The 19,417-nt window shown below is 39.8% G+C and overlaps 3 protein-coding genes across 6 annotated transcripts; 2 read left to right on the plus strand and 1 right to left on the minus strand.

The window, feature by feature from the left end:
* The first annotated feature begins 1,206 nt into the window (after positions 1 to 1,206).
* On the plus strand, positions 1,207 to 6,803 carry LOC148400637 (aspartate aminotransferase, mitochondrial). Of its 2 annotated transcripts, none has more exons than XM_088371700.1 (10): positions 1,207 to 1,374; positions 3,050 to 3,206; positions 3,294 to 3,422; positions 3,501 to 3,560; positions 3,638 to 3,799; positions 4,349 to 4,453; positions 4,625 to 4,775; positions 5,126 to 5,291; positions 5,395 to 5,545; positions 5,684 to 6,803. In XM_088371700.1, exons 1-10 carry the CDS (start codon positions 1,292 to 1,294, stop codon positions 5,804 to 5,806), a joined length of 1,287 nt encoding a protein of 428 aa, XP_088227826.1. In that variant the 5' UTR covers positions 1,207 to 1,291; the 3' UTR covers positions 5,807 to 6,803. The 2 variants fall into 2 exon arrangements, with proteins under 2 accessions (XP_088227826.1, XP_088227825.1); XM_088371699.1 differs by having other exon boundaries at positions 1,212 to 1,374; positions 3,047 to 3,206.
* A 489-nt stretch (positions 6,804 to 7,292) lies between these two features.
* On the plus strand, positions 7,293 to 15,681 carry slc38a7 (solute carrier family 38 member 7). Of its 2 annotated transcripts, XM_088371598.1 has the most exons (14): positions 7,293 to 7,386; positions 7,727 to 7,763; positions 8,514 to 8,940; positions 9,984 to 10,037; positions 10,456 to 10,600; positions 12,042 to 12,180; positions 12,265 to 12,363; positions 12,905 to 12,959; positions 13,055 to 13,169; positions 13,354 to 13,501; positions 13,667 to 13,866; positions 13,951 to 14,002; positions 14,596 to 14,742; positions 14,817 to 15,681. In XM_088371598.1, the coding sequence occupies exons 3-13, from the start codon at positions 8,689 to 8,691 to the stop codon at positions 14,696 to 14,698; spliced, it is 1,362 nt and encodes a 453-aa protein (XP_088227724.1). In that variant the 5' UTR covers positions 7,293 to 7,386; positions 7,727 to 7,763; positions 8,514 to 8,688; the 3' UTR covers positions 14,699 to 14,742; positions 14,817 to 15,681. The 2 variants fall into 2 exon arrangements, with proteins under 2 accessions (XP_088227724.1, XP_088227723.1); XM_088371597.1 differs by having other exon boundaries at positions 14,596 to 15,681.
* A 12-nt stretch (positions 15,682 to 15,693) lies between these two features.
* Positions 15,694 to 19,126, minus strand: LOC148400639 (lysosomal protective protein). 2 transcript variants are annotated; one of them, XM_088371596.1, is made up of 11 exons: positions 18,833 to 19,126; positions 18,286 to 18,397; positions 18,076 to 18,213; positions 17,853 to 18,011; positions 17,660 to 17,751; positions 17,500 to 17,584; positions 17,267 to 17,413; positions 17,040 to 17,185; positions 16,336 to 16,498; positions 16,181 to 16,270; positions 15,694 to 16,117 (listed from the first exon to the last, which is right to left on the minus strand). In XM_088371596.1, exons 1-11 carry the CDS (start codon positions 19,012 to 19,014, stop codon positions 16,034 to 16,036), a joined length of 1,398 nt encoding a protein of 465 aa, XP_088227722.1. In that variant the 5' UTR covers positions 19,015 to 19,126; the 3' UTR covers positions 15,694 to 16,033. The 2 variants fall into 2 exon arrangements, with proteins under 2 accessions (XP_088227722.1, XP_088227721.1); XM_088371595.1 differs by having other exon boundaries at positions 17,261 to 17,413; positions 18,833 to 19,125.
* Positions 19,127 to 19,417: the final 291 nt, after the last annotated feature.

Genomic DNA, 19,417 nt, shown 5'->3' on the forward strand with positions numbered 1-19,417 from the left:
TAAATAAGTATTTCACCCAATTCGGGTTACTTTTAACCCAGCAGTTTTAAGAGTGCAATTTGGAATTCAGCTCTGATAGGTCACCTTTTTCACACACAATTTTCTTAATTTATATGTACTGTATAGAAAGAAATACCTCCATCCCATATGTATTACCCCATTATGGAATATTCTACTTCCATCAATTAATCATCAGCATTTTCATTTTTAATTAAGCTTACTATCTTTGAAGCCATACCATCACAGCACGCCCCGGTTGGGTGGCACAAGGGTGTGTATAAAGTACGGCCCGCGGGCCAAATCCGGCCCGCGTCTAAATTTAGACCGGCCCGAAGCATTGTGTCATAAAATCAATCATAAGTGGCACTGTCGTGGGGACCTGCACGCCCTAGAGCGAGCCACAGAAATGAAACTCGTCGGAACAGGAACGCGCACATGAGCCAGCGCTCATGATCGGACTTCTCCATCCCTTCCCAGTTCACGCGCACGCAAGTGTCCGTTTGCAAGATAATCTGTGACACAGACATTTCCTCATTCAAATGTCCATACACCAAGGAAAAAGGCGACGCTAAAATCAGAGACGCTGCAAGTGACGCTGCACAGTACCCTTCTAGTAAGCGATAAACAGTGTTTGTCCGACAGTTCTGATTTATGCGCGAACGTGACGTCATTTGAGATCAACCCCATCGATGTTAGATTGTGGCATCTAGCGGACAAATTGTGTAATTACAGAAAAAGGAAGCAAGGAACGACGGCAAGCAATAGATTATACAAATAAATCGCAGTGATTAATATTCATAAATTGTTGTGTTGTCATTTAGTGCACTAAAATATGTTTTTGTTTGTTTTATTTATTTTGTTTTGCACATTGTCACATCTCATCGGAATACAGTGCAAACACATACCATTGCAGAAATTTGAAACAGGATGGAGCAGCCCCACTTATCTTGTCCTTTATATATTACTGATTTGAATAATTAAAAAAAAAAAAAACCTTATCATGCCCTGCCACGATTCCAACCAATGAATCACTAGATCACCTGAGAAATTAATTCTTTTTTTGTCGCCCACAAAATATCAGAGTTAAATCTCAAATTGTATACAAAAATTAAGATTTAGCATGATTTAGTATGTGCATCAAAATTGAGCCATCCAAGCCACGTGATCAAAAACGTCTGGCGTGTTTGCGCAATCGTGACGTCATTACGTACTGCGAGCTTCTCACCGTGGCCGTGACTGCCCTTCATCCGTCCACATCCTGCCAGGCTCGACTTCCCTTAAGCACGCAGAAATGGCCCTGCTCAAGTCTACCAAAGTGTTCGTCTGTTTGGGAAACATTACCCCGTCACTCGGGGTAATGTCCGCACGTAACAGGTAAAAAGTAACGTTGTGTTTGCTAGGTACATCACTGTGTTTTATGTTTGAGCTACTAAAGTAGCATGCTAGCTCGCTTGGCTTCATTTGGATACAATATTGTCAGTCGTATTGACGGAAGCTTGCTTCCCTATAGTTAGCCGCATACACTGGCGAGCTAACAGTCAGGGGTCATTGGGTGACAGCAGGCCTTGGCATAGGAACTGTGGGCTTGCTTGCGCCTGGCGCTTTTGGCGTCATGTCTCGAGAAGTCTAAATTGAACATGTGCCAATTTGGCATTTTAAATGAACAATGTTGTTCATGAAATCCAGTAATCATTGCTATTTTCCGTAAAGCCTATTCACAGGGATTAGTGTTTAGCGTAAATGTGTACATGGTGATATTTTGGTGTGAAATTCAACAAAAATGAATAATTTGATTGTTGTTCAAGTGTGTGTTTAGTGAGTCAAAAAATTTAAATAATCCATATTGATTTTAACGAATGCAAGTTCTCCTTTTAGTTCGAGCTATATTCGCGCACCCTGATTGGCTCTTTTGGGTCTCTTTTCGTCTTTGATTGGTTCAACTGTGAAGGCGTCGTCCACGCAAGTTAAATGCGTTGAGGGGCGAATCACAGTCAGATATAGTGAATGTGTATTTTAGTATATAGATTATTATTCATTACATTATTATCCATTTACTGTAGTACAAATTTTATTATAGTTCTGTTATACAGAATAAATAGTTTTTGTTTGCATTGTACAATCTGTGTATGGTCATTTTATATTATGATAGCCTCTAATTGTTTGTGTAGGTGTTTTTTCCTCCGACTTTATTAATGTCTGTTTCTAATTATGCATTTTAAATTAAAAAAAAATACATACTCTTTTTAAGTGGATCCCATACATGGGATTTTCTTTATATATGTTTGTAGCAAAATAAATGACCTTATGGTGTTCTTTGGTCTATTGATCCCTGATAACTTGTGTGTTTAAAAGCTGAAGTTCAGGTGTTCAAAGGTTCTACTATGCATCAATTGAAATGTGTTATTCATTTGCTCTCCTGGTTTCTCGTGAATGCCATTGAGAAAGCACTGACAATATATTTAATAGCTGCACAGACAAGTGAATTTTATATGCAGTTAATGGAGTCGGAATATTCACTCAGTTTTTTGCAGGGATTTTGCTTATAATAAAGTCCTTCCACATTACCATTTTGATAATTTATTGTGATGAGGAGGTGCATGGAGACGACTGCCCTTTGCAGAGATTTCGTTCCTAATTTTAGCTGCAAAGTTAAAGAGGGTTTACAAAGTAGAAGAAACTTGAGACCAGCCACCTTACCATGTTGTTTTCAAAACAAATATTTAAGCCAATCCATATTTGATACAGTGGATTGAAAAAAAAAGCCTTTATTTCAGTTGGGTGAGATTTCACGGTTGTCAGTTTATTGGATAAAAAAAAAATAAATACAAAATTTATGAAATTCTTGAAATGTGTCTATTACTCACGTGTTCTTCACGTGCTTCTATGTCAGTGTGCTCTCCTTAGTTCACATGATTTGTTAATCTTGGGCGTTACATGTCACAGTTATTACATTAGCATGACCAGTGTGACATAAAGCTCTGAAGTACTTAAGTTTGGACCTTGTATGTTTGCTTTCGCATAATGGATGTTTTGTCATGTGTCCAAGCAGTTCCTGGTGGGGTGGAGTGCAGATGGGCCCCCCTGATCCTATCCTGGGGGTGACCGAAGCCTTCAAGAGGGACACCAACCCCAAGAAGATGAACCTCGGGGTGGGAGCTTACAGGGATGACCAGGGCAAGCCCTTTGTCCTCAGCTGTGTTCGCAAGGTAAGACAAACTCATGGTAATGCCTTCGCGGCTGCACATTTTTGTTTTGTGTTGCTTTATGTATCCACTCTCTGCCATGTTTTTCAGGCAGAGGCCTTGATTGCAGCCAAACAGCTGGATAAGGAATATCTTCCCATTGGCGGTTTGGGAGAGTTTACCAAGGCTTGCGCCCAACTTGCTCTTGGCGCTGATAATGAAGTCTTGAAGAGTGGAAGGGTAAGTTAGAGTGTGTGTGTACGCTAAGTCACCACGGGGGTGGTTGGTTCACCTTGCAAACTAGTCATCTCCCAACAGAATATCACTGTCCAGACCATCTCCGGAACTGGATCGCTGCGTATTGGAGCTAACTTTCTGGTAATATGCTTTTGTCCATCAGCCCAAGCGAACAGTAAGGCAAAGTCAAGTAACCTCATTTGTCCTTTTTGTCCTAGTCTCGGTTCCATGGTGGTTCTCGTGATGTGTACTTGCCCAAACCCTCCTGGGGTAACCACACGCCCATCTTCAGAGACGCTGGGATGCAGCTCAAAGCTTACCGCTACTACGACGCCTCCACATGTGGCTTTGATTTCAACGGCGCTCTGGAGGACATTTCTGTAAGATCATAACAGTCAGTTCTAAAGGAAATGGAATTATATTGCAAACAGGCGGGCGTGTGTTCCTGTTTAACTCGCTTTATTTTGGCTTTAACATGCATCTGTGTTCCTAGTTGCATAGCCACCATTCTTCTTCATCTCTTATTTTGTCTTATGTAACTCTACTTCCATATTCTTATTAAATATTGGCCCTAGTGTTCATTCAGAATGAGACACTACATAACTGAAATGCCTTGTTACAGATTTACTCATTTAAATGTAATGTGGGCCAAGACTGTTCGAAGTAAAAAGTGCCAGGTTCACGAAAATGTGTTTTTAAACAATATCTAATTAAATAAAACACCTTTTCTTTACAATTGCCAGATATAATAGCATTATGAAGTATCTGGGAATATTTATAATTTGGTGTGTGTAATTTTTTTTCCCTTAATTGTGGACCATTCACAAATGAATTTGCACGAGCTTAACAAAAGTGACCGACAAGGAGCATTGGCCTGCTTGACCTATTTAAAGTGTGACTAATCCAAAATGGTTCATTGTTTTCGACAGAAAATCCCAGAGCAGAGTGTGATCTTGTTGCACGCCTGTGCCCATAACCCCACCGGTGTGGACCCCAGGCCCGAACAGTGGAAGGAGATCTCTGACATTGTGAAGGTGCGTTTTCCTTCTCTCAATAAATGTCATTAGTTAGAAACATGCCTGCACGCACATCTCGCAATCAGCATTCGTGATGGTTCCAAAGGCAGCAGAGATAACCACACACTGTTCAACTTTTATTGACTCCTCTTCTATCTGTCTCCCGCCCTTTTCTTTCTCACCTTATAGAAGCGCAACTTGCTGGTGTTCTTCGACATGGCCTATCAGGGCTTCGCGAGTGGCGACATTGATCGCGACGCCTGGGCTGTGCGCTACTTTATTGAGCAGGGCCACAACATTCTGCTGTCCCAGTCCTTTGCTAAGAACATGGGTCTCTATGGTCAGTGTCAATCCACTCCAGCAGGGTTCCACAAGTACTGTTCATATGAGTTTAAAAGCTGACTTCAGTATCATTTTAGTTCAGATTTTATGTCCAGTGCTCACTTACTATATTGTCATTCATCAATTGAGCTCCTGCTAGTTTAGATTTATAACATAGATATTGCAAACATGCATGTCTGGTCAAAGAAGCATTAAGAAAAAAAAAAATTCTCCATACAGTTTTTAACACAACATGGGCTTATCACTATTTTGTAAGAATGCCAGCAAGTCCCAGCAAGTGTGGTTTTGAACAAAGCTGACATGCTGAAACCAGTTGATCTGCTTAGGTTGTTGTATTTGTGTTGCCAGGTGAACGTGTGGGAGGCTTTAGTGTGGTGTGTAAGGATAATGAGGAGGCAAAGAGGGTGGAGTCTCAGCTCAAGATCCTCATCAGGCCCATTTACTCCAACCCGCCAATGAACGGTGCAAGAATTGCCACCACTATTCTTAACACGCCAGATCTGCGTGCAATTTGGTAAAAAGTTGTCTGGTTGTCATACAGAAATCATGTGATAAGTCTTTGTGTTTCTTCATGCTGAGCCACATACTAACTACTGTCATCAATGTGTGCATGGCAGGCTGGAGGAGGTCCACGGGATGGCCAACCGCATCATCAAGATGAGAGAACAGCTAGCGGCCGGCCTGAAAAAGAACGGCTCCACCCACAACTGGCAGCATGTCACTGACCAGATCGGCATGTTCTGCTTCACCGGCCTCAAACCGGAACAGGTACATATGCGCAGGCGTGGATCTAATTGTAAAAGATGTATATATATTTATCGTTAATATAGTCTTGATCGTATTCATCTTACTAATGCATAGACTAAAAAACAGGTGTTCCTCATGACCTCGAATCATCTCTTCCAGGTTGAACGCATAACAAAAGAGTTTTCCGTGTACATGACCAAGGATGGCAGAATCTCCATGGCAGGCGTGTCCTCCGGCAATGTGGAATACCTAGCCGAGGCCATCCACGCCGTTTCAAAGTAGAGCACATCCCGCTGGGAGAGTAGTAACAGCCTAGCGGCGGGCGAGGTTGAGGAAATTTGATACATCACTTGCCACCTTTATTCATTTCTAGTATACAGATGGACATTCATCAGCCTGCTGTTAAAGTGGTTTACGTTTTTTTTTTTCCCTCTCAAAACGATATCATTGAAACAACAGAATCCCCCTGCTAAACTGTTCAAATGATCCAATGTATTCACACTGGGCTGAAAGAGATATCTATTGTAATCTTATTTATTGTATGGAACAAAACCGACTGCTGTTCTTTTGCTTTTGGCTCACTCACCATCAAGGTACGATTTAGATTTTAGACAATAATTTCAAGTCCAAGTGAAGGTCTGTATTGGTTTGCAAAAGCATGTGTAAATGTGTCCCCCCCCTTTTTTTTTTTTTTTGTAGCACTTTATTCAAACTAAAGCATGAGGACTTTTACGATTATGCTGGCATTCTTTTTGTCATTGGTAACAAAATGATCTCTTGTCTGATTAGTTCATCGCCTGACCTAATCAGTCATTCAGTTATTTTCTGTATTGTCACTCTTCTGCATTTAAATCATCTGTCTCTTATATAGTTCTTTTACATCTTTTGAACAAATATCAACTCTTGAGTGTCGTCTGTGGGCAAGCAATACTTTCTGAGTCAGTCTTGTCATGCATATTATCCTCAAAACAGTCATGCGAGTCAAAATAAGAGTTCAGTAGTGAAGTCGGTGATGTATTATTATTTTTTCTTAAACCACAGAGATACTTCATTTATTATTGTTTTTCTTTCACAGATTTTCAGAATAGGGTTTTACATTCGGTAAGGGTATGGTTGTCTTAATTTGGGTGATAAAAGAGGAAGTGTCAGTCATATGCATCATGAAGATGTGAGCATTGAGGGCATTCGAATGTCAAACGTTACCATTTGCCTCTGTATTCTGGACATTAAAACATTGGTCATGTGCGTTACAGAAATACAATAAATCATGATAAAGTTATTCAGTTCCTGTGATTGTTTTTTTGGTGTACTTCAATGATATGTGACCAAGTAACTAATATTACAGCCCAGTTGCTTTATACAGCTGACATGTCCTTAGAAATTTGATCAGCATTCTTGTGCAATTGAACTGTCGGCATAAAGAGTAAGATGAACAGATTTGGTACCGCTGAGAACCAAATTATTTAATTTTTTTCTATCAATTTACTTTAATAATAAATGTGCCAGATTTTAATAAGATGTTATGGAAATCTTAGTGTTAAAAAACTTAACATCCATACAACATTCTTTTGAAATTATTACTCTGTTCTTTTTAAAAAATAAATGTTGAAAAAATAATTACTAGTAGTATAAGAAAGTCATCGTCCTAGTTCTATTTTTTACGAGTAAAGACAAATTGCGGGCCAAATGTGGAATAAGTGGGACAAAACAGAGCTAAAGGATATCGAATGAATAACTACATTTCCCACAATCCCCAGTCACGTGATTAGGCGTCACGTGCTCCTCAGTCTTCTATGAGGGTGCCGCACAGTCCATTTGACTGCCATGGTGCAGTTGCAGTCGAGGCACCTGGACAACAAAAGGTATCGTTTCCTATTTCTTCTCCGAATCTATCCTCGTCGGACATGGTCAAAATCAGCGCAGACTGCTATTGTAATTTTTTTCCCCTGTGAATGAACGCAAGGTAGCTAGGTGTGCTAACACGAGTGGTGATTGAAAAACAAACAAAACCAGCGCACTGACAGTCATGCATTATTTGTTACCCCATCATTTTACATCGTCACGCCAATGACACCCTGATCGAATCACTTAACCTCCTTTTAATGTCACGAACTCAGGAGTTTCTGCTTAGAATAAACCAGAGTAGATTGCTTGACCTCATGTCCATTCTAACGTTTGCTTGTCATCCACATCTGTCTGCAGATATTACCGAATGGATCATATGCACTAGTTTGTGGAGGTACGTTTTCTGTTTTCTGCTCTCACTATTTTTTTGTGGCTATTTCTTGTATTTGTTTACGTTTATGCTTTGACACAGTAATTCAGTTAAACAAATGAAGGGATCTGCAAAAATATAAATTTTCTCAGCTGTTTCTATTCATAAGATATGATAAAGTTAACATTTGAGTAAAATGAAGGTTTTTGTTCTGTGTACTGCTCACAACATAGGTCCCCGAAATTGAAATGCTCTCACTAGAGCATTTATTTCCAGAAAATGATAAATGGCCAACATACCAAATAAAAGATCTAGTGTAAAATGTATGCAAAATTTGTAAAATGTTATTTTAAAGAGAGAACATCTGTATTATTTTTATTCAGTTTCATTTAACTACTGTTGATCAACCAAATGTATTAAAAAAAAATCTAGAAGAAATGTAATATGGTGCCGTTTCATTTGACTAACTCAACTTGTGGGCCAATTATTTGCTTTGATTTGTGAGAGCGCCTGTGAACTCAACTTAACTCGCTTCACACAATAAGCAGAGTGAAAACAAGAAAAAAGATGAGAAAATAAACAAGGACAAAAAGTTTACTGTCAAACTAGAATGAGGAAAAGCGGTTTGAAAGATGAATGAAAGCTGTTGCCTAAAAGTGTGACGCTTTGCTGCCATAAAACATCACTACTGAAATGATTTGAACTTCAGTCATCCATATAACCTTTTATGTATGTTCTTGTAGGAGTCTAAATGTAAACTGTATTGAATTCCAGATTACCAAATGGATCCACATGCTCACTAATAACTATCACATCCAAACATTGTGGGAAAACATAAAGGATTTATCGGACCCTTTCCTGCAACAATCAGCATCCATATTTTTCTGAAGCTGGATTCAGACAATTGGAGACTTGGCGGTGCAACCCCTGAGCTTGTGCCAATTGACTCATGGCCATTAACACCGATAAGGACGATTGGGGAGGAGTTGGCAGCAATGACTCTGGAGAGCGAGCGTGGCTCTTGCAGAGTCCCAGCATGGAATCGGAGCAGCATCTGGAATCGGAGAGGTCGAGCGACAGCGTGTCGTCCTTGGGAGCAGTCTTCATCGTGGTGAATGCGGCTTTGGGAGCGGGTCTGCTCAACTTCCCGGCAGCCTTCAATATGGCAGGAGGGGTCGTGGCAGGAGTCTTGCTTCAAATGGTGAGGCGCTTACAACACTTTAAGCCCATCAGTTAAATGGGTATATTTAATTCACTTTATCAGTGACAACCTTAATTGCTTGTTGAGCTGGGATTTGAGTGGAAATTCACAAAATACTTAAAAGGAATAATTTGATCAGACTAGATGGCCATTTCAATCCTTACAACATATCGGTGTCAATAGATAAATGCAAAAAGTGTAACTTGTACGAGATTTACCACAAGCGGAGTTAAATAATGTTGATACATTATATGATTATATAGTTAGAATTTGGGTGATTATAGCTCCCAACTACCAGAAACTCCAAATTAATTTATACAATCCTTATTTATCTTCAATTTTTATACCATTTTTCCTCACTTCATTGGAGGTGCATAATTTCAACATGCCCTATACCCAATATTCTATTAACTGGCTGAATTATACTAATTTAAAAAATCTTTCTACATAGTTTTACTGTCCACAGCAATTTTTTTTTTTTTTTTTTAAAAAACGAGTCATTTTCTGTCTTCAATTTTTATCATATCAAGCTCTCATGGAGATCTATCAACTCATTAAAAAATAAAAAATGCTCAATCTATTTGTTAAACAACACAGTTGGCCTGCTAACTCACTTGGGTTATGTTGCTAAATGAAAGTCTGGCATGTGGTCATAAAATGCTAACATGAGCTAAAAAATGTTCCCGCTGTCAGCAAGCTCACTTGTTTTACTGCTTGCGTGTACAATATCTGCTTGCAGGTCATTTATAAAAAAAAAAAAAAAACGCGTCTGGGCTTGACAAATATGCATTTCTAACAGCTGAAGTTCAATTAAAAATGTATTGACTCAAAACTGTATAAAAGCTGACTTACTTTTTTTTAATTGAGCTACTAAAATAATGATGAACTGGGCTATGATACTCTAAATTATCGTGCGCCTAAATAAGAACTGTAAAACATAACTTAAGATTGTTGATATTCGGCAATTTAAACTGTCTTAAAACAATCCAAAATATAAACCATCAATGAATGATGATGATGATCCCGATCCCTTTATTTTTCAGTTCATGCTGATCTTCATCATCACTGGTCTGGTGATTTTGGGTTACTGCTGTCAGGTTAGTACCACTTCAGCCATTCTGTTCATTTCTTTTACTCTTGTGCAAGTGCATTATTGTCATTATTATTATTCAGTTCTATCCGTAGTTGCAGAATGCCTAGATCGGCATTATGTGCTCAGACTTGCACTTCCCGAATGACACACTTACTCAGATGATCACGTTTTCGTGTTTCCTTTGTGCTTACTTACGTCTGAGCCAGGAAGCCATGGGGAGAACACGCAAACTCCACAGAGGAAGGCTGCAGATGAGAATCGAACCCCACGATTCCACTGTGCTAGCCCTCAAAATTCTACATGGTCCATAACAAGAGCCATAACTCCAATAAGGGCTGAACAGTTTTGGGGGGAAAAAAAAAATAGCCTTCAAATATTCGACATTGCAGCCTCCATCTCATCAGCGACTTTGATTTCCTCAGGTCAGTAACGAGAGCAACTATCAGGAGGTGGTTCGAGCCACCTGCGGAAAAGTCATGGGAGTCCTGTGCGAGGTGGCCATCGTCGTCTACACGTTTGGCACTTGCATCGCTTTCTTCATCGTCATCGGAGACCAGCTGGACTGCCGTGAGTAAACCCCCCCCAGTTTAGCAAACAACTATCGAACCCGCCGCTGTCTTCAAGAGTCTCCCGGAATGACCGTGCGCTGCCAAAACTGGTCTGAACAGAAAACGTGACGGTTGATCTGATCACATGACTAAACATACCACCATAATGATGATAAATGGATGAGTACACGTGTGAAGTCTACCGGGACACTGTTACAGTCCCCGAGGCCTGCCTTGTTTTGCCGTTGCAATTGGCTGAGTCAATTCAAGGTCCATGCACTAGTACATTCTTTCTTGACAATTCACTGCACTAGTAGAGCAACATCTGTGCACTAGTAGAATGACCACCTATCACGTTTCTTCCACTACTTTGTGACATTTCTGCACACTTGTGGGTCACATTTTAATTGCTATAAGTTATCAGTGCCATAAGTTATCTCCGTATGCGTTACTATTGGTACTTTGTCGAATTCTGTCACTTCATTTGTGGTACTAATGGCATTTGTTAGTAAACTAATGCAGTGATTTTCAAAACTTTTGAAAGTACCACCTAAAAAAACATTAGAATGCAGTTGGCTCAAGTGTTCATCAAAAACGAGTTTTTTTTTTTTTTTTTTTTAAATTATAACATGTATTTCACATTATATGTAAGCCACGAAAACATTATACACACAATTTGAACATTAACTGTACAAAAAAACAATCATATTAAAATGTGATTCACACAATTTAAACAAATATTTTCACAGAATTTAAAGTTGATAAAATCAGTCTTCAAAGATTAGTCTCACTTATAAACATGTAGTTGACCTAATGTTCTCTACTACATGGATGGTCCTTGCATTGGAATTTTTTTTTCCTTTTTTTTTTTCCATTGCTCCTATGGAAACCAGCTGTAGCATTTATTTAACATCAAATACAAATATTTGATGGCATAACAACTGCATGTTGTTAGTAAGCCAAAATCATGTACTTGTTGACAACTGTATGCCACTTGGTCCCTAGTTATGATATGATCAAATTGTGCAAATTAACATGTATCACTTTTCTCGCTAGTTAGCTTTTGAACATCAAATGTTAGTCATCCAGTTATTTTGTAGACAGAGTTGGACGACTGGTGATGCATTACATGGAAAAATAACATTGTATTTCCCTCGCTCCCGGGAAGTCAATATTAGTGTTGCATGCAAATGTAAAGTGTCGAGTATTAGTGTTGATCCCCTCTAGCAAAAATGTGACGCGTTTGACGATGAAAGCAAAGGGCACAATGGGCAGAAGTGTCTCATGTGACCATGTCATGTGGCGCTTGGTACAAAAAATGCTGACAGTGGCTAAATTTGTCTCATGCTTGCTTTTTGAAATTAGACTCTGGCCTTGCGCGGCCTCTTTTGCTCCGTGACTTTTTACCTGCTCCATTCATCTGAAATAAAACTTTTTTTTTTTTCTTCTTCTTCTTACAGTGATTGCAGTGGTGTTCCATGACGGCTCAGGCAGTGGCTTGTGGTACACCAACCGCAAGTTTACCATCGTGGTCACTGCAATTTTGGTCATTTTGCCATTGTCCATCCCAAAAGAGATTGGCTTCCAAAAATATGCCAGGTATTACACAAAGTCTCTCTTCATAATTTGCTGACCTTGTTCTCACCTCAGCGTCATCCCTTTTAACCTTGTGTCTTTTTGCAGCGCTTTGAGTGTGATGGGTACCTGGTATGTTACCATTGTGGTGATTGTCAAATACATCTGGCCAGATAAAGAAATCATGCCGGGGATTGTTCCCAGCAGGTGAGGATGCCACACCCTTTATGACAGGTCAAGTCCTTGCTCCTTTTAATCATCAGTTAAAAAATACTGCAGCAGTTTAGCAAGGGGGATACATTCCAGACCACAAAAGACCATTTATAAAAAAAGGTTTTACTCATTTCACATACTTTGTAAACATTTTTGAATAGAAATTGTGCTAGCATAAATTGTATCCGATCGTCATTTTTCAGGGCACTCATGGTCACCGTACAACAGAAAGAAAAAGAAGCTACTTGAATTTAATGTTTTATCCAGTGGTGGAGTTACAGCAAGTTTATGAGTCACCTATTTGTTCAATTATGGTCCGGTCAACATATGACGGAATAAACCCTGACGTTGGTGATGGGCAAAATAAACAAAAAGGAACACCCAGAAAAAAAGAAAAATAATGTTATGCTATGATAAATATTTCGGGGTGCACAAGCCCAAAACGGCTGGGAACCACTGCTGTAGGGAAAAAAAAAAAATGCATTTTTATAAATTTTGTGTTTGTGTTTTAAATTCCATGTTGTTTTTGTTGCAGTTCCACCTGGACTGCAGTTTTCAACGCCATGCCAACTATCTGCTTTGGCTTCCAGGTACTATTTTAGTTGTCATTTAAATTCATGAAAAAAAAAACGTTGTGTGTTCTTGAATTTGAAAGGAAATGAATCGCTGGTCTTTTTCGTCACAGTGCCATGTCAGTTGCGTGCCGGTGTTTAACAGCATGAGCAAGAAAGCGCTCAAACCCTGGGGGCTTGTCGTCACGCTCAGCATGATTATCTGCCTCTTTGTTTACACAGGGACAGGTACTATTTTCTCAAAGCCACTTCAGGCATATTGACATATAAAACGGTAGTAATAAGCAGTGTGAATATGTGGGTGATGTGCTTTCCTACACATATATATTTTTTGGGGTAATTTCACAAATTTTGTGTTGTAGCTCTGAGATTTTTTTTTTTTAATTAAATGTCCTTCTCTGCATTTGGTCAGGTGTTTGTGGCTTCCTGACATTTGGTTCCAGTGTCAGCCAGGACGTGCTGATGTCATATCCACCCAATGACATTGCCGTGGCGATCGCCAGAGCGTTCATTATCGTCTGCGTGGTAACCTCGTACCCTATTTTGCATTTCTGTGGCAGGTAAAAATAATATTAATATTTGAATTCATTACATATAATTCCAAATCATTCAGCCGAGTTTCTTGTTTTTTTTTTTCCTACACCATTCAAATGGCTGTTTTTAAGCTCGTATCATCCATGGTGTTTGGGTTTCTAACAATCACTCCCATCTCGCTGTGTTTGCAGGGCTGTTATTGAGGGGCTGTGGTTGCGCTGGCGGGGCGAGCAGGTGGAGGTGTGCGTGCGTCGTGAGCAGAGGCGGCGGATCATGCAGACCATTCTGTGGTTCGGCATCACCCTCGTTCTCGCGCTCTTCACGCCGGACATTGGACGTGTCATCTCGCTCATCGGCGGATTGGCAGCCTGCTTTATCTTTGTATTCCCAGGTACCCCCCCCTCAATCTTTGTCCTGTTTGCAGTGTTGTGCGGCTTAATGCAACACAGTAATGTTTGTGTCTTTGATTTGAAAGGTTTTTGTCTCATCCAAGTCAAACTGTTGGAGACGGACAGTCGATCTGCCAGGTGAGAGCTTCAGTCTTTCATTAATCTCATTAGTACACACATGACTAATATTGATCTTGCCATTATGTTTATGGAAAAAGTTCAACTTAATTTATGAAACAATTATCAACACTTTAGAGAAGACCCTTTTCTGTTCCCAGGGATAGTGGTTTGCAAATGGGGTATACAAAATAAAAAGCAATGACATGTCAGAACATTTCTAAATAAAAAAAAAAAAATACAAAGCTAAATTTGGTTGAAAATTTAACAGATTACTGCTCCATACCTTAGTTTTGTGCCAGTTAAAAGCTCTAATGTAATTGTATCAATCGGTATGAAACATCTCAACTCTTTTTCCAACTCAACAATATTAGATGTTCTTCACAAATGATAAATAATTTCTAACTGAGAACTGATAAATTGTCTTCCTGTGGTGGACTTAAAAGGTTTATAGCGCCACCCCCAAAAAAAAAAAAAGCATTATACAGCATTAGCACTAAGATAGTGGCCTGTAAGTGTTTATTATGAATACACAAGGTGTTACACACAGGGCAACTGTGTTTATATAATGGACAGTGATTCAAATTAGGCGTTATTGGTGCTTTCATTCCCAGCTGGCACGGACTGGTGATCTTTGGTATCATCATGGTTACCCTCGGAGCTTTCATCTTCGGCCTCACCACGACTAATTCCATCATTCAAGATGTCATCAGCTAAAGGGAACATTTCTGTCCCAGGCTGTGGACATTGTTCTACACTAAGTAAGACTTGAGAAGCTTCTCGCGACTCTTTTAATTAGTTCTGACCTCCACTTGACTTCACATTTGTACTACAGTGCCAAGGGTGAAGATGTGTGAAGATTTCCCAGATTACCAAATTCCATGCTGTTAATCGGCATTTGAAGTAGTTTTTGTCCAAAACTGCACATCCTGGGACCAGGTTTACAAGGGATAAAGGGACCTTGTATAGAGAAAACCTCACAATGAAATAGTGAGGTTGGTGGATAGAAATCCAACCAATTTGTACATTTTAAATTGCATGTCAGAGTGAATGTTAATCATTGAAGAAGCGCAGCAGTTCAGAGTCCTCAAAGTCTAGGCGAGAGACTGTTTGCAATTCAAAATTTGATGGATTTGCACTCTTTGAGGTTTTAACCGGGTAATGTTAATTCTTCGACAGTCGTCTCTTAATTCTATCATATTCGGGCAGTTTTAGCACAATACTTCATAACTGCTAACTAGATGGGGGGTGTGTGAAAATGTTTCTTTGAATGTATGCAAAAGCTTAGCATTTATGAAGCCATAATACTAGATACCAGTGCACAATTCAAGTATATTTACTTCAACCGTTGCTTAGTATAGATGCAATTTTGCCGAGGCTCAAACCAAAGCTTGAGATTTTGTTTTCGAGCTCCTTTGACAAAAACACTCAACACTACATACAGCCAGTGCTGTACTTTTCAAAGCAATATTTTCAGTTTTAACTATGGTCGGAAAGGGATGTTTTTTTCTTTTTTTACATTGTGTATCCAAAGAAGGGAAAATGAAATTTGTGTCAGATATTTTGGTTATGAACTTTCTTTTTGGTGCTGCAGTTCATTGAATCACATGAATACATAGCTGCAATAATGATTTGACTTTTTTCCTCCCAAAAATGTACATGTTGTCTAACATGGCAAATAAACCTGAAAATGAAAACAATTTTCCACAATCTTTTCTTAAAAATGCTATTTTAATGAAATCAAGTTCAGCAAAATTGACAGTCATCTGACATGACTGAAAAGTGCAAACTTTGATTGCAGTGTTGCTAATTCATTTCAACACACAATTCAATATAAGTAATTGAGAGTAGGACACATATTTTCTTTGCACCGCGCCTGAACTGAGCAACAATTATTTGTTCTGTATAACAAAGCCCAAACTCTGCAGTGTGCTCTCTAAGACAAGACAATTATCAAAATAAATTCCCAACAGTCTTTTCCCTCAAAATCCAAATTCCCTGAAAAAAAATAAAAATAGTCACAAATGCACATTGAGCAATTTTGATCAAGATTCAGTAGGGGCCATTTGTTAGGAATGACTGGAACATTTGAAGCGCTGGACCTGGAGCCCACTGTGGAACCATATGACCCGCACCCTGGAAACACAATCAATATTTGAAGTTCACCACAAATATACAAAAGCTATCATCTTGATTTACCTTTACTGTCAGGAAAGTAACATTTCCATACTGCTGGTAGAACCCTGCGACCTGTTTGTCAAGGTACCAGGGTTGGTACCTCGTAGTGGCCTGGCAACAACATTGTTATTTGATTTGGGCAAATCACATATCGCTGACGTCACGTTTGTCGTTACCTCTATGCCGAGGTCTTCCACAAACCACTGATCTCCCAGGAAGTTACAGGCCATGTCTGTGTCCCCGTTGTAGATGAGTGCCCGAAGGCCAAAAGAAAGCAACTTTAGATAAAAGTCCTTCACTGATGGGTACAGGCTGGTGTAACCTTGCCCAACGGTCTCACTACACAAGACAAGAAGCGTTAGTATTAATATAAGACAATCGCTGACCACCTCCCACTGCATCAAGCAAAAAAAAAAGGTCCTATGAGGTTATTTCTGTGGCTAGAAATAAACGGTATCATTACGAGGCAGCAACCAGCAGGGGGCGCTATTTACTCAAAAGTAAACATTGAGTAGCAACACGGTTTATTTTTTTCCATGAAACATGAAAGGTAGATCTTACAGTCAAACCCCAAATGCACCATCAGCAAATTAGAATTAAACATAATCAAAATGATTTTTAAGATAAATATAAGGTAGAAACTGGCCTTCCCAAAATTACTTCTGAAGGATTTATTGATTTTGTGTTGTGTAATACACATTTTGAATTGAAGTACATTATGAATACATTATCCTTACAGCCATCCAGTAACAATGGATTGAATATTAGCTTTGCTTTAACTGCTGTTAATATAATTGAACAAATTTTGTGGTCCTGAAACAACAACCCCCCACCTATCTGAAAAGAACTTGTAATGTAGTGCTTTGGCGCTCTAGCATACCTGCACAGGTCCCACGGTGGCAGCATGTCAGGAATATGCAAGGCCTTCCTCACATCGCCCCTGTTGAGCCAGTTGACTTGAGCCGTACTATTAATACACGGGGGGACCTTGCCCAGGGAGATGGCCCATGACGGCCCATCTGAAAGCTTCCCACAAACGTTTTAGTGACGATCCCCGTTTGTTTACAACTGTGTGGTGAAGAAGAGCCCGGGTATGCTCACCCTTACATCGTTGCTGCGTTTGCGGTAGTTCTTGAACAGGTGACTCATTGCCCTCTCGTAGGCTGGGTGAAACCCGCCGCGACCCTCGCAGTTCAAGTAAAGGGCATACTCGTTAAGGCCACTGTTGTAGACTATATTAAAGGCCACACTGACCTGTAGGGAGATAAAACAAAGGCAGAGGACGACTTGATATTGATCGCTCATGTGGCAAGATTGACATGCAGGGCTCACAGACGTACCATTGTTTGGCATTTTGACGAAGTGGAGTTGGAGAAGTCGCATCTTTGTTCCTCGCAGCAATAATTGTTTAGATCTTGCCACAACCTGCGCATAACGCACCGTGTTACAATTGCAACCACTATGAAATGTAGTAGTCCCTTAATCCAAACATAAACTTACTCTTGTCCAAAGAGGCCATGGTAGTAGGCAAAATATATTAAAGCCTGATCATTGAGTGCATAGCTGCTGAGACCATTTCCCACAGCAAAGCCCTAGGACAAAAAAAAAAAAAAAAATGTATATGCAGTAGTTATGACGTTTTGTTTGGTGTCCTCCTCTATAGTGACGTGACATTCTAGATTAACAATCTCACCTTGAATTTGATTGAGTCATTTCCTGCAGCGATGCGCAAGCTGAGGGTTGGCACATAAATTCCACCGTAACTTTCTCCAAAGATAAAAAAGTCATTCCGAGTGAAGCTGGGAAACTTTGCGAAAAAACTCTGCAGTGCTTTGTAATTGTCCTCGGCGACCTAAACAGGAGACGTAAAAGGTTGTCTCTCGGCTTTAAGTCAAACAATCGTTGAGGAAAGTCACCTGATCATCATCCGTGGCGTAGTCGCCGTCATTGGAGTAGGAGTAACCAACCCCTGCCGGAGATTCTAAATAGAGCACGTTTGCGATCCTGTTCCAGCTGAAAATGTTCTCGTACAAAGTGGCTCCGTCGTCTCTTACCTGAGAGGAAATTCAACAAAGTCACTTCAGCCAAGTGTTGCTGCCACTTGTGCAACCTGTAGGCATGCTCACGTGGAAGGGTCCATTCTCTGATAGGAATCCATCAAGCGAGCTGCAGCCCGGGCCTCCATTGAGCCACAATACCAGCGGGTCATTGACTGGGTCCCTCTGAGAGGTCACAAACCTGCACGAGACCCAGATCACCTACATTTACATTCAATTATGTCAAACAAATAAACATGTTGAGCAGGCACATTCGATAATACCCCCACTCCCAGATCAATAGTGAGTCATTGAAAGTGATAACAAGTAACCAATACCACTAATACTGTAGATACATAATATTTCTATAAAACCAGTGACAAATGAGAAATTTATTTCTGGTTAAAGGCAAAACAATCTCTCTGGAGTCCAATCCTAAATCAAATTTTCACCTTTTAATACTTAGTTGCAAATCCTTTGCAGTCAATTACAGCCTGATGTCACAACTAGTCATGTTTTGATTTGTCAAGTACTGTATTTGGTTACTTGGTTATATTCAAAACAATATAATAACACGAATATAATCACGTGACAACCAGGTGACCTGATTCTGTGTGTGTTTCGTGTTGCTGCTCACCAATAATGAAGAAATTTGCCGGGTCTGGCCTGGACGTGTCCCGAAAACTGACGGAAGTTGGGCTTGAACGTCAAGCCGGGGAGATCACTCACCTCGTCGGGCGCATAATGAGCCCACGAGCTAAGCCCGAACCCGGATAATATGGATAAAAATAAGACCAGCGGGCGTCCATTGGCGTTCATCGTAAGACCCCAACGATGATTTACCGAAGGGGGTGAATAGAGCAGAAGACAGACTTGTTTTTATACGCTCGCGCGTGACTTCCTTATAAAACAAGTCACGTGACGGGGCAGGTTCGTCACGTGGACTATGCACCGTGCTGGATTTCGCACCCTTTTACATTAATTTAGTACCTTTCCGCCCAGAACCACTAAGCAAAACTTCGAGTAACTTTTGACTTTTAGATACAATTAAAATTATTATTTATTATTATTATTATTATTTAGATACAAATTTTATCAAGCACAACATCCAGCTACTAAAATTATTTTTTTTATCAGTTTCGGAAATGGACGTAAACTAATTTTAACTTGAAGTTTTTTACCAAAAATAGTAATTTTTATTTTTATTATTTTTCATTATTAT

This window comes from Syngnathus floridae, chromosome 3, assembly GCF_059516105.1.
Source record: "Syngnathus floridae isolate MCC-2025c chromosome 3, RoL_Sflo_1.0, whole genome shotgun sequence".
NCBI classification, from domain to species: Eukaryota; Metazoa; Chordata; class Actinopteri; order Syngnathiformes; family Syngnathidae; genus Syngnathus; species Syngnathus floridae.